Source organism: Serinus canaria, chromosome 3 (assembly GCF_022539315.1).
Source record: "Serinus canaria isolate serCan28SL12 chromosome 3, serCan2020, whole genome shotgun sequence".
NCBI classification, from domain to species: Eukaryota; Metazoa; Chordata; class Aves; order Passeriformes; family Fringillidae; genus Serinus; species Serinus canaria.
In genome coordinates, this window is record NC_066316.1 from 77,388,716 (window position 1) to 77,404,435 (window position 15,720).

Here is a 15,720-nt window from a genome sequence, read left to right on the forward strand (position 1 = left end):
CATTGAGTGTTTGATTGTAATGCTCTTATCTCATGGTTGTGGCATCTAGAATTTCTAGATGACCTCAAGACAAGTACTAATGAGGCCTGAAATTCTGCTGTTGGTGAGATTGGGTTTGTTCAGGTTAACAGGGCTCTTTATCCTGTACAACGTCAATTCATGTATGTCTCCCATTATTTTCCTGTTCACTTCTTTAAATATTGGTAGTTTTGTGCCACTTTCTGGTTTTATCCTCAGAATCGCACATTTTCACATTAATTGCATTGCAGTAGAACTTCAGTCATTTTGATGAAAAGAGCTTTCTCTGAATGCTTAGGTCTGAAGTGATGAGGTTGTTTTAGCCTTACTGCCTTGACAGCACCATCTCAGCAGGTATCTGCTTTTCCTGACCACTGAAGACCCATTCTCTTGGCAATTTTGCCATGACAAGTGCTAGCAAGATACTGAAGAAAAAGCATGAGAAGTGTCTCAGCAGTGTTTTCCAGCCCTCTTCAACTGGTGCACATTAGTAAATCCTGTTCTAGACACACATGTAGCATACAGAACTGTGGGATATTATGGAAAGCATCCATATTGCATATGAGAAAGCACCTTAAATAAGAGTAATGCTTCTGGTTCAGGAAGTTTCTGAGCTGTAGCTTGATGTAGTTGGGGAGAATAATCTGGATGATGGATTGTCATTGTCATTGTTTTACTCTTTCCCATCTGTCTGTTATTGGCCTATGTTGATGATGATGTAGTGGGTGAAATGGGTGCTTTGATCCAGCATAGTTCTCTTGAATCAGAAAACTCAACAGAGAACTGTTACTTTGTAGAGATATTGTTGTTTTTTATTTAAATTGTTGATTTTACTGTTTAATTTTATTCCCTTAACCTCAGTCACTTTATCCAGTCTAGCCTTCCTAATCAATGCTCAGTCTAAACATACCATGGTCAAACTTAATTATGTATGTCATGTTTTGAGTTGATAGCTTCATGTCACAGAAAAGCAGGCTAAATTAAGAGTATTTTTTCACTGGTATGCTCTAGAATTTAGATTGGAAGATAAAAAATGTGACAAAGTTAGAGCATGTACATGTAGAAAATGTGTTGTCTTACATTGTTCACTTTGATCCCCCTCACATTTATCTGCTTGTCTGTGCTCTGATATACTGGGCTCTTGCTCTTTTTTTTAGAATTTTTAGCTGTTTTTCAGCCTAAAGAAATACCATCTGTTAGACAGGTAACTGAATTGGAAAATGGTTTTTAGTAGCCACTTTCCAGAATTATTTGAAAAATTTGAACATAATTGTGGAAGTAGGTAATAATCTGTTGTCAGGATTCCAGTAACATTTTGAAGTTAATTTGGAAATTCTATTGAGGAGTTACAATTAATGTCATAATGTAATTGAGGTACTTGAATGACTTGGGATGCTTTAGTGTTCATGTAAAGTATTGCTTTGTTACTGTTGGATCACCTAATTCAGCAAATGATTTTTGAATCTTCAAAAGCTTATGCATGGAGGCTTGAGTTGCAATCAGGTATTACTGCATCACTTCTTTAGCACAAGATGTAAGGTAAAACTGTAGAAGAGACAGTAGCTACTGCCTCCTTTGTACTTGTTCATATAACTCAAAAAGTTTAGAAATCTTTTTAGAATTAAAGCTTAGATTTTCAGTAGCTTGATGATGCTTAATGAGAGGCTTGTATGCACATGGGGAAGAAGTTTTCTCAAGCATCTGTACAAAAAAAAAATTGCAAATTTTGCAGGTAGAGAAGAAGAAACTGGAATTTATAGAAGCTAAGCACCTAAATACTTCCAAACATCTGTGTTTCAGCTTTGAAAGTCATAGTAAATGGTCTCTGTATGAAATATTCATCACTTCCACTGCTGTCTGTAGGTATTTAAATGCTGCAGGGATGCTGACTAGACTACTTTGTCTTTTCCCACTCTTTTTTCCCAGCATCTTTGTAAGGGATGGTGGTTTTCTTTTGTAGCCATTGACTCTTTTGTCACTGCAGCTCCTATTCTTGAGTGCCATGGGTTAAGAAAGCTTAGTTACATTCTTCGTGTTCCATAATGAATGAGTAGATATGTTAGTATGGGTGTGACAAGTGACAAAGTCAAAAAACTGTCAAGCGTGGTGTTGTTTTGCAAAAATTATGATGATGATAGATTTTTGTGTTTAGATAATGTAAATTTAGGATTTGCATAATCAGTCTGTACAGAGGAGTATTGCAAGTTAAAGTGGAAGGGTTAATGGAGAGAGAGGCTGAGTGATAGTGTTGAAGGTGACAAGGAACACAAAGAAGCAAGAAAATTAGATAGAGATGAGGAAATGGAGGGGAGATATCCAACCCAACAGCCTTTACCAGGGTGGATGGAGGGTGTGTAAGTTGGGATGAAAAGGCAAAGGGCAATAAAGTAAAATTCTTCTAACAGTCAAACAAGTTGAAGTGACTGCAATTAATTACCGTTTAACATGAGTGTTGATTGTATGAGAATAACTCTCCTTTTAGTTGTAAATTTTGGAAAGGTCTCAGGGGAAGAGTGAGGCTGTTTCTCATGTTGTTCACTAACATCTAACCTGAGCTAGCTGTTGCATAAAGCTTCATAGTTTCCACATCTGTCTTCTGTGGTTTCTGATGTCTATTTCATGGAAGATACATGCTTATTTGAGACTATACAGAGTGTTGCTAAAATGTTTTTTGCATGGATCTTCACTGTATGTTGTATTTGCAGTTAATCAGAGCTGATGTTTACATGATTGGATGACAAACTGTAATTTTAAAATGCTGTTTCCATGTTTTCGACTGTACTGAGTTTAAATTTTCTATACTCTGTTTGCTGTAGCCCTCCCAACTTAATTCACACTAAAAGTTAGCTAAAAATGTTAAATTACTCCAATTTATGTGAACTGACCTGTATTTCCTTTAAAAGTTTAAACTTACTTGTGAATTCTGAGAACTCATAACTAAAAAATGTTCCAGTTTACTGTTGACTGTACTATTTCTGCAATTATTTATTATTGAATGTGAATGTATAAAACATGCTCAGCGTTTTGGTTTGAAATGCTAAGTTGTAACTGTACATATACATAAAATACTGCAAAACTTTATTATCTTTCATAGGGAAGTTTTTACCTTTGAAGACAATGTTAGGACCAAGATATGATGAACAGGTTGCTGAAGAAAATCGTTTTCACCCAAGTATGTTATCCAACTACTTAAAGAGTCTGAAGGTAAGGTTAAATTTTCTAGTAGTTGAAACATTGCTCTCATTATTAATATTTACTCAAGTGTTGCTTTTCAGATCTAAGGATGGCTGTGTTTGGGACACCTGTACAGAAGTTTTTGTTTGTTTAGTTTTCCAGGTCTCCTCTGCAATTAATAGATTTCTGAAAGAGTTTTCTTACAGAAAATTCTCAAGACTAAACAAACCCGGGTCCCTCAGCTATTCCTTCATGAGCCTTGTTGCTCATCTCTGTTCACCCTCCAGCTCCTCAATGTCCTTTCTATAGTGAGGAGCCCAGAACTGAACACAGCACTCGAGGTGTGGCTTCACCAGTGCCAAGTGCAGGGAGATGGTCACTGCCCTGGTCCTACTGGCCACACTATGCTTATACAGGCCAGGTGCCATCGGCCTTCTTGGCCACTTGGGCAGCAGAGGGTAGGCTGATACTGAGCTAGCTGTCTGCTACTGCCCTGTGGCCCTTTCTGCCAAGCCACTCCTCCTCCTGCCTGTAGCACTGCCTGGGGCTGCAGTGACAGGCCTCTGCAGTTGCCTTGTTAAACGTCGTGGCATCCACCACTACAGACTTGCGGTTCTGTCTCCCCTCTTCATCCTCTGTTTTGCCCATTTCTATCTGTGTGCTTCAGTTTGCATGTTCTGCACTGTAGCACAACTGTGACAATAAAGGTGGGAACAGGACCTTTACTTTCATATAGGTCCCTGTAGTGTTGTGGCCAGTCCAGTGCATCTGGAGATGTGGGAAATGGGATTTTGAGCCTGCCAGGCAAAGAAATTAAGTAATTGAATTGGTTATTAAACTTTCTATGGAAGCTTAATGCTGTTTGTTTTGATTGTGTCTGTGAGATGAATCATGCAAGTGGTGGGTTTTTTTTCTGTGGGTTTTTTAATTATATTTTGCTTTTGATCGAGGTTAAATTAATTCTGAATTTGTTTAACAATATCAGATCTGAAACATCAGAAGAATTAGTTGACTAAAAGATGGGAATCCTCATTTTATTGATCTTATTTAGGCATAGGTATGAAGTAGATGGTGGACTACTCAATGTAGCAGTGGTAGGAGTACCTGTGCAGTAATGCAATAAGAAAGTACGATCAGTGAAGCGTATGTGCCTGCTTTCTGTGCTTCAACTGGTAGGATTTTTCTTGCATCTGTGCTTTTATGATCCACTCTAGTCACAGAGGATCAAACAGAACTCTCTGTGAATAAAACTGTAAGAATCCTGAGGTTCAAAGTATTTCCTAAAAGAAGATTAAAACCAAAGGATGTTAAATGTTGATACCAACGAATGGATATAGTTAATTTAACAGTAAAAGAAATAAAGAGAAAGAAATAGAAAAAAGAGGTGGGTGGGGCACAGAAAGAGTGACAGGTACAGATTAAATAGAAAACATGGGTCCCAATGATATTTTGCTGCTCCCCTCCATCTGGTCTTCTTGGTGGGGAGGGTCCTTCACCATAAAGTATAGAATCCAGTGGATTAACATAGATTTGGGTCAGGTGGGAATGCCCAGGTGCCTCCCCTGAGCAGGGGAATGTTGTCACTGTCCCTTGCAATGCTCTTTGTCAGTTGCATCATTTTGCATCACGTGCAGTGGACTGGTGCAGGGTCTGGGGAACCTTTCAGGGGGCCTTTGATGGACCATGACACCCCCTCTGCTGTCCCTCGTGTGAATGTCCTGTAGATGTGGTGTTCCTGGGGTGGGGGTCCCCACAGCTGAGCTGGTCTGTGCTGGGCGTTCACTGCCTCTGCCCAAAGGCTAAACACTCCTCCTCCCCCCGGGTTGGGGGAGAGTTTGTGCAGACCTGGCAGCAGATTAGCCTGGGGCTATGGCTCCACCCCGAAGCTGCTGGGCTTAATTCTCCTGTGGAAGTGTTCTTCTTCCCCATCCCTGACCTGAGAATAGTGTCACTTTTCCCTTAACTCATATCAGTTTACAGTCCAGGGCCTCAGTCAGAGGGCCCATTCAGGGTGGGCTTTGGTGATGCAGCTTTTATTGATGTCGCTTCATAATACAGTTTCAATGGACAAAAGTCCTTAATAAAAACATTTAAACCATAAACTGTAATATTTCTGTCTCTGACATGTGCATCTAAATTCTACTTGAGTTCCTTTTTTATGTATTATGTTATTTTTGACTCTGGATTTTATAGGTATACCTGGAATTTTTCCCAAACCAGTCTTATTAATGTTTTAAAGAAATTTAAAATTCTGTGTATATTTTGAAGTTACAGAGAATTTCACAGCCTTACTCAGAATTTCTGAATGCTTGCCTCCTTAGTGATTTGCCACCAAAAAGAAATAATCATGGTGAAACTCTAGCCTTTTCAGTAGTTACATCTGTCAGTTCTGTTGTAATGCTACAAATTCATGTCTTGAGTGACATCAGATTATTAGAACTTGATAGTAAAATTAGTAGCATGAGGATCCCATCTTATATTTTGGTAATTTTGATTAACAAGCAGAACATAGAATTTCTCTCAAACTCTCTGTTCTCATCAATTCTATTACATTGTATTGGACCCTGGCATTGTTGATGGGTGTTTGCTATTTAAAAATATATATTTCTTTTTTCTTTGCCGAGTTGTGTAGTGGTTACTTACCATTTGTAGATTAGCAATTTACCAAGCCAGCAATGAAATAAATGTGAAATTAGGAGCCCTGTAAGAGTGAGGTTTCCCACCCAAGGTGAACGTAGCTCACTGTGCATGGTTCTTGTAATTTTATTGTGGTGTATTTTTTACTGCTAATATTTTTCAGAATAATTATTTCTGAAAACTGGATATTACTTAAGTCTATATAATTTAGCTCTCAAATAAAAGATTTCAGCAGAAACTTTTACATCTGGATTTCTGTAGTAGAGAAATATTGATGTTATCACAGATTTTTGAAGGTACGCGTTTAGCATTTAAGACAACATCTGTCTGAGTGGAACTATCTGTAACAAGCTTCCTGTGTGATTTCTTTTCTCACTGAACTAGGTGTTGAAAATCTGAATGTTAGAAACTGATTTGATTAGCCATGCCAGCCCCATTTTTCTTGTGATTGCCAATAGTGGCATAGGATCTTAATGTTCTCTTAAACGAATTGCAGGAGCAATTGGTGACAGCATGAATTTTTTTTTTTTTTAATTTCTTTAGTAGCTAGGTTAGTATGCAGTTTATGCTTTATACAGGTAGATTTATTTCTGTCACAAAGAGCTAAGGCATTAGTTAACTCGAAAGAATGTTTGGGTAATTAAGTTACAGAAGTTACAGAATTCCTATTAGGAAAACTACTTACCAATTTTCAACCACATTATTGTTTTCATAGATACATTCAATCACGGATCTAAACTATTTTTCTCAAATAAGAAATTAAAGAAAAAATTCCTGAGACTGTAGTGAAGTCAGTGTATTGTAGTATGCTCTCTCCTTGGGGAGGCTGTTTTCAATCTCCAGTGTCTAAGGAGAAGCTTCTAGGGTCATACAGGGTAGCCTAGCAAAGCCCATTTTATTGCACAGCAGCAGAAGAGCACATGCATAAGGCATTAATAGCTGGAGATAACTGGAATGTGAGGAAGTGAGGGGAAGGCTTTTATTTTGTCCCAATGGTACTGGTGTTTTTTTTGGCATGGATTTTTTGAAAATCATAGTTGTATCATTTGATATATTGTATAATCCCCCTGTTCTTCTTAAAAAATTCTTATATAAATTTCTTATGCTTTGCACTCTCTAAAGTATAATGTGTTATGTGCAGTCAATCCCATGGATTCAGAATGCAAATGATAAGGCTTTCTGTAAAGCAGGAAAACTGCTTTCAGGTCTTATATGCTCTATATGCTATAAATGCTTTTGTAGCTTTGGATAAATTACGCTCAATGCCTATTTGCTGTACTGCTCCATGAAGTGTGTGAGGAACAGTGTCACTTTGTATGAGCTTCACTTTTATATTATTGAAATTATATGTAATAATGGCAAAAGAATAGCAAGTGAGAAGTCCTACAGGCCTGAATTAAATAGTCTTGGAGACATTTGCAAAATGCTGTAGGGAATGGAGGGGGAGGAAAGTAATAATTGAATTAATTGCCTTTGTATAATTTCTACAGAATTAATCGCTGTTTAGGATGCTGTCAGTCTCCATGCTTAGCAGCTTGATTGACACTTTAGATTTGAAGTTTGAGGTGGTGTAACATTGTTTTCAGTTGGACCCCCTTGTGAGGTGATTTATGTTTCTGCAAAAGACAGTAATAAGAGTAAATAAAGTATTCTGAATACAATATGCAAAGTTGACAATGAGAAATTCAGAATTGATCTGGCTATTACTTTAGATGTTTTGATGCTGTTGGCATAACATCATGATGCTTTTTAATATTTATTCAATAAAAGTAATATGAAAGTATATAAGTATTACAAGCATAAATCATCAGAAGTTTGAATATCTTGGAGAGCTATCTGTAGATAATTAGAAATTTTCCTTTAGGGGTCCACTAAACAACATATTCATGTGAAATAGCTGTTTCTGAACTGTATTCTAGTTGTAATGGGTTTTTACCTTTTCTGAATTGTGTGGAAATGGTGTGTTACTTCGTAATTCTTCCAACTGCACTGCTAAATTATTGCCAGTCTATTGGTCCTACCTGAAAGCATGACACTGAGTTTTTTGTCCAAAAGTAATTGCTTGCACTTACAAGACAGGAAACCAGAAATACTTTGCTCAGGTGTGTTAGTGAGCTGTTATTGCACATTGGAACAAGGATCAGTAAAGATATACTTTGATATGCTGTATGTTTTGTGCCACCCAGTGGAATTTCTGCTTTCCATCCTTCTTAAAAATGTAGTAACTTCCACAAGGCTCCTCAAAAGACCTATTTTCTAGCTGTAGAAACAAACACTAAGAAAATAAGTTGATACGCAAGGTAACACATTAGGGTAGAGTGGGCAAGGCATCCTGGATTCAGGAAGGCCCTAACATCTGTGTGGTTGACACTGCCACCTTAGCTGCTGACAGCATCTATCAATACCTGAAGTTGTTTTGCATTTTAGCTTTAAATAAGATGTTTTTAAGAATTTAATTAATTTGATTAATTTTTAACTTGAAAATCTCTTCATTCTTTTGCATTGTTTTGCACTCTAATAGGTAAATTAAAATAAGTTATTTTTTCTGGGAGCGTACTTATGTGTAAGTCTCAGTAGTTAATGTTTCTTACAGTACTTTCACTGTGCCAGTGTTTATTATTGCTCTCCTTTGCATAAGAGCATTTGATTCCATCACATTTGTCTTTTTAGCATGTTAAAGTAATTCTTTACCAGCTTTTCCTGCTGTTAGCAGAATTTTCTTATTTAGAATCATTGGTTGGAGCAAAGTGAAGTGTTTGAATTGATGACTAGTGCTAATTTAGACACCAGCTTTCAGAAAGAAATGCAGATGCCTGTAATGGTAGTAAAATACGTATTTTACAAAAAAAAAGCAATATTTAATGCTTTTTAAAGTTCAGCCTGTGATTGCTTTTATTTATTATGGTTTTAGACATTTAGTATTTATGCACAGCTATTTGAACCACATATGAAAAAATTTTATTTGGTGGGTTTTTTTTGTTGTTGTTGTTTTTTAGGTTAAAATGGGTTTGCTGGTAGACTTGACCAACACCACTAGATTCTATGACAGAAATGATATAGAGAAGGAGGGAATTAAATATATAAAGCTCCAGTGTAAAGGGTAAGTTGTGTGCCCTTTTTAATTATTTCTTTGGCTTTTAATTTGAAAGATCACACTGAAGAAATTAATTTTTTTTTCTCTTTTTGCCTTTCCGCCAGGAGTCTCCTAATCCATGTGTTCTTGTATTTTTCAGGCATGGTGAGTGCCCTACACCTGAGAATACAGAAACATTTATCCGTGTATGCGAACACTTCAGTGATAAGAATCCTTCAGAGCTTATAGGTACAACTTACATCCATCTTGTGCCCATCATTAGTTTTTATTCTTAGAGTGTTTCGCATTTACTTGTAACTGCAGTCTCGTATTCTTAGAAGTCTGATCAAAGTAATTTCCTCAGGACAGTGTTTAGGCATATATAAATTTGGTTGCTTCTACTGCAAAACTAATATGGTTTTTTTTTTTTAATAGAAAGTAGTATGTTTCTGCATCCATCAGTTTGATTAAACTGCTGACTTAATGCAGAAAATTACACAGGCCCAAGAGCTGTCTAGAAATACATGATACTTGCACTGTGGTTTTGTAACTTCTGCTGATATAAATGCAAGTTATGTATTTGGTGGTCTGGTTTACTTGAAGTCATATTTGGTAACTGGATTATCAGAGATTCTTTAGCAAGTCTCACAAAACTGGTAGTAGATACTAGGCTAAGTTTTTCTTCTGTGGTATACAGTCTTGCAGTGAATATTTGAATGTTTTAAGCATACTTTTATTCAGAGAGAAATAAGTTCTGAGTTTATTTTGCATCCCTTCTAGTTTTAGTTAAAACTATTTTACTCTGATTTTTGTCAATCATATTAATGTTCATCTCTGTCTGCAAACTATCAGAGACAAGAAATTACTTTGCAGGTGAGTTTCCAGAGTCAGAATGGGTGTCATCCTCAATCCTCTTGGATGGTAATTTTGCAGCCTTCTTGAATCTGAGTGGCTGTGCAACTTAGGAGTACATGGAACAGTTGTTTGTGCAGGTATCATTGCTAAGAGCTTGGTAAACTAAGCTGGTATGTTCAAGCAGTTTAGGATTCATCCAGATGCTTGTATGATAGCTGAAGTTATTGGAAGGGACCTTTGGAAATCAGCTACTCAGTTGCCCTTCTTTAGAGCAGGGTCAGCTAAAGCAGCTTCCTCCAGACTATGTCCATATGGCTTTTGACCAGCCTCTAAGCTTGGAGGCTCCACAGCTTTTTCTGGCAGCCTCTTGCAGTCTTCGTTCTTACAATACTGTGTTTCTTTCTCATGTTGAAACAGAATTTATTGTATTTCAATCTGTAGCCATTTCTTCTTGTTCTGTTGCAGGATGCAATACCACTGAGAATTTTTTTTGAGTGCTTGAGACATTTTTTTGGTCACACATTTTTACACCTAGTTTTCTTTTAGATGCTTACTTACTTCTTTATTGCACAGAGAATGCAGTTTAATTTGAGACTGTTGTGGTTTAGCTCCAGCCAGCTGCCTAACCCCACACAGCTGGTCCCTCACTTCTCCACCGCTGGGGCTGGGGAGGGAAGTGGAAGGCTAAAAGTAGAGAACTCATGAGTTGAGATAAAGACAGCTCCACAGGGAAAGCAGAAGCCATGAACATAAGCAAAGCAAAGAATGAATTCATTGTTTCCCATCCCCAGGAGAGCAGGGCCCCATCATACCTAGCAGTGACTTGGGAAGACAAATACCATCATGAATGTCCCCCATTCCTCTTCCTTTCTCCCATTCTATGCACTGAATGTTTTATGGTACGGAGAATCCCTTTGGCCAGTTTGGGTCAACTGTTCCGGCTGTGTCTTCTCCCAGCTTCCCAGGCACCCCTAATTTCCTCCCCAGCCTGGTACCATGAAAAGCAGAAAAGGCCTTGGCTCTGTGCTCAGCAATAACAAAAACATCTCTATATCATCAACCCTGTGTTCAGCACAAATCCAAAACACAGCCCCACACCAGCCACCGTGAAGAAAATTAAGAATCTGCTTCAGTTGAAACCAGGACAGAGATCTGTGTGTTCTTCTCTGAACGGTAACACAGCTACATGGTTTAAAAGATGAGGAAAAGCTAAATGGGAGTGAGTGGAACCAGTCACCAACAGCATTTCAAAACTTATGGCAGAAGCAAGACATTGTTAGTGACTGATCCCATTCGCTTTTCTTTTAGCAATTCCTCATTTTCAGTCTCCTCTTGCAGTTCTTTCACTTGGTCCTCCAATATTTTAGAACATGAAATAGTGGTTATGGTCAGCAGTTTATAAAGTGCATGGATAGCATGGTGATATCCTATAAGTAGCAGACCCATTTAGTTGATATTTCAATTTATAAAATGCCATTTTTAGTGTTGAGTCACTAACTTTTTGGCTTTGATGAATTGTGGAACGTTTTTCCATGATTTAGACATTTCACCTCTTTAGGGGAAAATAGGCAATTAGAGCCAAGGAGAAAGTGGTATGTTGACTAAACTTTTGAAGAACATTTTTTTTAGGCTTTCTTAGTGAAAGAGAAATGATGGAGTTTTCCATTTCCCTTTTGTGAATTACTGAAATTTGAGATTTTGAGCACTTGTTTCTTCTGACAGGGCATTAGAGGGACTGGTGTGGAGAATGCTTCTCAAAAGTGAAAGAGGTCTACTGCAGTAGGTCCCGCTACTGGACCCTGAGTGATCTTTCTCTTCTAAGCCATATGGTCTCATGCTGAGATGCTTCTTTGTCACTTGTTTAAAATTATTGACTTAACCTTCTTGGCAGCTGTAGCAGCTGCAGGACTAGTGGTAGCAAATGTGTGCAATTTTGTTCTCAGTGTCACGATTAGATATGAAAAGGGACTAAAATGTGAATATTAAGTGATCAAAATTTTCAATTCATTTAGAAAAATATAGGAAGGAAACTTCATTTTTGCAGCATGAAGGACAGGATTATGCCTACCAACCTTAAGGATGTGACATACAAAAATTTTGCTTCAGCAGAAAACAAAGGAGAAATGATTGTGGGAAATAAATTATATAAGGAAGCTAAAATTAATTTAATTTGATGCAAGTTACACAGCTTTCAGTATTTTTAAATGGTTAGCAATGATGAATCCAAAAAATTCATTATATTTTTTACCTTGCTTTTTCAAGAAAGGAAGCTTGGTGGGGCAGGCACAAAACCTGATCCTGTTACAGTTAATACATACTTTTTTTTACCCACTGAAAGTTGGTTTGGTTTTTTTTCATCAGACTACTTTTTGTAGGTACTTTGGTTCTCCAGTTGAAAAAGTTCTACTCCTCAGTGTAGAGGAGTGTAAAAAAAAGACAGATACTCACATTTTGTTTGAATAGGCATCAAGTGAATTGTTACTAAGCTTGTTTTACTGGCTGTGGTAGAGAAATGAGCAAATTAATTAAAGCTTAAGTGGCTTGCTTCATGCTGTTGTGTTCCAGGTCTTGCACTTTGGGTCCCAACAACCCCGGCTAATTTTGCAGGCCTGGGGAAGAGCAGCTGGAAGGCTGGCTGGTAGAGAAGGACTTGGGTGTACTGGTCTGCTGGCCATGAGCCATCAGTGTGCCCAGGTGGCTAAGAAAGCCAGTGTCCAGCAGGATTAGGAATTGATTGTTCCCTGGTACTTGGCACTTGTACTCAGGCAGTGACATTCTGGAGTGTGTCCAGAGAAGGTCAACAGAGCTGGTGAAGGGTCTGGAGCACAAGTCTTATTAGGAGTGGCTGAGGGATCTGGGATTGTTTAGCCTCATGAAAAGGAGACTCAGGGGTGACCTTATCACCCTCTACAACTGCTTGAAAGTAGGTTGTAGCCAGGTGGGGATCAGTGGCTTTCCCCAGGCAACCAGTGACAGGACAAGAGGAAATGATCTTAAGTTACGCAGGGAGGTTTAGGACATTAGGAAAAAATTCTTCCCCAAAAGGTGAAGTTGTCAAGCACAAGAACAAACTGCACAGGGAAGTGGTTGAATCCCCATCCCTGGAGGTATTTAAAAGCTGCGTAGATGTGGCACTTAGGGACATGGCTTAGTGGTGGACTTGGCAGTGCTGGGTTAATGGTTTCAATGGATTCAATGTACTTAAGAGCCTTTTTCCAACCTAAACAATTCTATGATTCTATGGTAACAACTGAAAAGTTTTATGAATAATTGCTCTTGATGTTAGTAGAAACTTTAATGATATTTTTAATTTTAAATTAAGTAGAAGGAAGAGGCAACATATTGCTTGAATCCTTCATGAGATTTTTAATAGCACAAGGTTTCAGGCTGGTCTGCTTAGCACTAGATGGTGCTGTTGCCTTGAGAGAAAAAAAAATGCAATGCATTTGACAGTGTATCCCTCCTTTCGCTGGGGGATGAGTTCAGTAAAACAGAAGCTGAAGACTTAATTATTTTTTTCACATTGAAAAGATAAGTAATTCGAGATGATTATACTGTTGTATAGTTTTCTTTTTGTACATTCTTATCTTTCCAAAATTTATAAGTCTGGTCTTAGCATGGTTGTAGTGAATTTGAGAGAGAATTATGGTCTATTGGCACCCCTTTCAGTTTTGAGGTAAGGTAATATGAATATGATTTGTTTGCCTGATGGTATGAAATGAATGTCATGCTTGTTGAATCCAGTAAAAGCTCCATTAATGAATTTGATTATATTGCCTTCTGACAAGCATTTGAGCAGATCTGTGAGTCTTATCTGTATTAGCCATATTTCAATCACATTAAGTTAGTGCTCTTGATTGTGATGAAGTGTCCTATACCCTTGCTGCTGCTAATTTGCAGAAAGAATGTAATACACTGCCTTTCAGGCTTATGTGCCTTATGTGGTCTGTACTGCTGTGATGGGAAAGGAGATAACCTTTTAACGTTACAGATGAAGGTGGAAGGATCTAAACCCACACTTTTGATACTAACTATGTTTGTTAAAACCACTTGTAAGTGATTATGTCCTTTTCTTGTCTTTTTTAGGTGTCCATTGTACACATGGTTTCAATAGAACTGGATTTTTAATCTGTGCCTTTTTGGTCGAGAAGATGGACTGGAGGTAACTTTGTATGTTAGTTCCTGGGTTTTGTGGAATGTGGCCAAAGGGTTCTTCAGTATGTTTCACTCATTGTTCTGTCAGCTGTGCTAATGTATTGCTTGTTTTATAGCTGCCTAATAATCTTGAGTAAACAGCCCATGTTAACATTTTTTGTATCATCCCTTGGTAGCTTAACCTGTTGCAGTCAAGAATTCCAGGTCTGGTAGGTCAAAAGTCAGCTGTACCTGCTGTGTGTGGGCCTTTAGCAGTGTATGTATCATACTGTGTCTTTTTCCCATGACATGTCCCACATTTTAAGTAAGAATGTAGAGTTCAGAGATTCCTGAAAGATTATTTCCCATACATTTTCATCTTTTTCATGTAGGTGTAGATGTAGGTTTTAGGGCTTTTTTGAGATCTGAAGATATTAACTAGAACAACAACAGAGTAGCATACATACTTCTGAAGGATTGGGGGCAAACAAAGTCCTTATTTCCAGTGTGTTTTTTGACTACAGTCTACAGCATGCTTCTATACAGACTCATCCATTTTTTCCATCTTTTAAAAACGTTGGTACCTGCAAACAGAGTAATTATCTTTTTTACATAACATTAGTTTTAAAAGAAACCCCAAACCCAAACAATGTCTGTACCATTCTATTGGACATAACTTTTGCATAGCTTTTGTTTTGTGGTATTTATAAAACACTATTTCCTTCTTGACAGAGTCCTGTGAAAGTCATGTTTCTTGACAAGTCAGTTAAACATTCTGCTCTTTCTTATGTGTGGTCCTTTAAGTGAAGAAAATTCTGCTCCTGTTGCAGGATTTTCTTGTGACTGGACATAGAGTTATTGTGCTTCGCATACATATGCAAGCTGTTTGCAAAGAACTAGGTCATTGCTGTCTCTTAGTAAACCTAGAACAAAGATATTGGAGTAATAGAGATGGAAAACCATTAGTAATGGGTGGTTGAATCTTTGTAGGATCCTAGCTACGTATAGGAAGTAGACACAGACACAAATGGCTTTATAGCATGATTCTTGTTGTTCCTATGAATTAGAAAATTTGTATGCTTTTAATCAAACAATTTTAAAGTGGCATGCAATTGTTAGACTTATAATTAATCCTTTGTTCTGATGAGGCAAGGCACTTGAATCTCTTTGAATCTCCTACTTTTATGCCGCCTACCTGTTTTCAAAACTTGGTCGGAAAAGCCTTAAAACTCAACGGCCGTGTCTTTTATTTTCCTTTGAGTATTTAATTGTATTAAGTTTGTGCATCTCTGTCAGATTATTTTAATAGAACATCCAGATGTCCCCTGGTAGGAAAAAGTGTCCACAGCAAAGGAAACAATTTTGGCAAGCTGCTGGTTAATGCTGAGCATTGTATCTAGATAAATCTAATTTGGTGCATCATTCTTTAAAACAAGGCACTGTTTCTTGCTAATGAGGAAATAAGATCTTCCTGATGGAAAAATCCATCTGTATTCATTCCTTAAGTGTATGATGTAGGAGTGTTGCTGCTGTATTGTGTACAGTGGGATATAGTTTATAGTTAGTTTAGAGAAAGGCCTGAAAGCTCTTCAGCTTTCTGACTGGTAAAGTCAGAAACCTTACTTGATTCTCTTTTCAACAACTCATTTTTCCCAAAGACTGCTGTGTTTCTAGAACCTGGAAAATTGATTTTTTTCAGCTAGGGTACTGTATTTGAGATCTGTGCCACCTCTTTTGGCTTTCATTGCCATCTATTCCAGAAGATTATAGAGTTCTTCTAACATCATCAGAAAAAAAATTGAGCATTTTTCAGACCCCATAACTTATTG

At 37.6% G+C, this 15,720-nt stretch overlaps 1 protein-coding gene across 2 annotated transcripts in view; it reads left to right on the top strand.

The window, feature by feature from the left end:
* Nucleotides 1–15,720, top strand: part of RNGTT (RNA guanylyltransferase and 5'-phosphatase) — a 172,097-nt gene that overhangs the window by 2,698 nt on the left and 153,679 nt on the right. For both annotated transcript variants that reach the window (XM_030236035.2, XM_050972484.1), the window contains exons 2-5: nt 3,113–3,222; nt 8,826–8,929; nt 9,063–9,151; nt 13,844–13,919. In XM_030236035.2, coding sequence (XP_030091895.2) covers nt 3,113–3,222; nt 8,826–8,929; nt 9,063–9,151; nt 13,844–13,919 — 379 coding nt within the window. The remainder of the gene's footprint in view (nt 1–3,112; nt 3,223–8,825; nt 8,930–9,062; nt 9,152–13,843; nt 13,920–15,720) is intronic.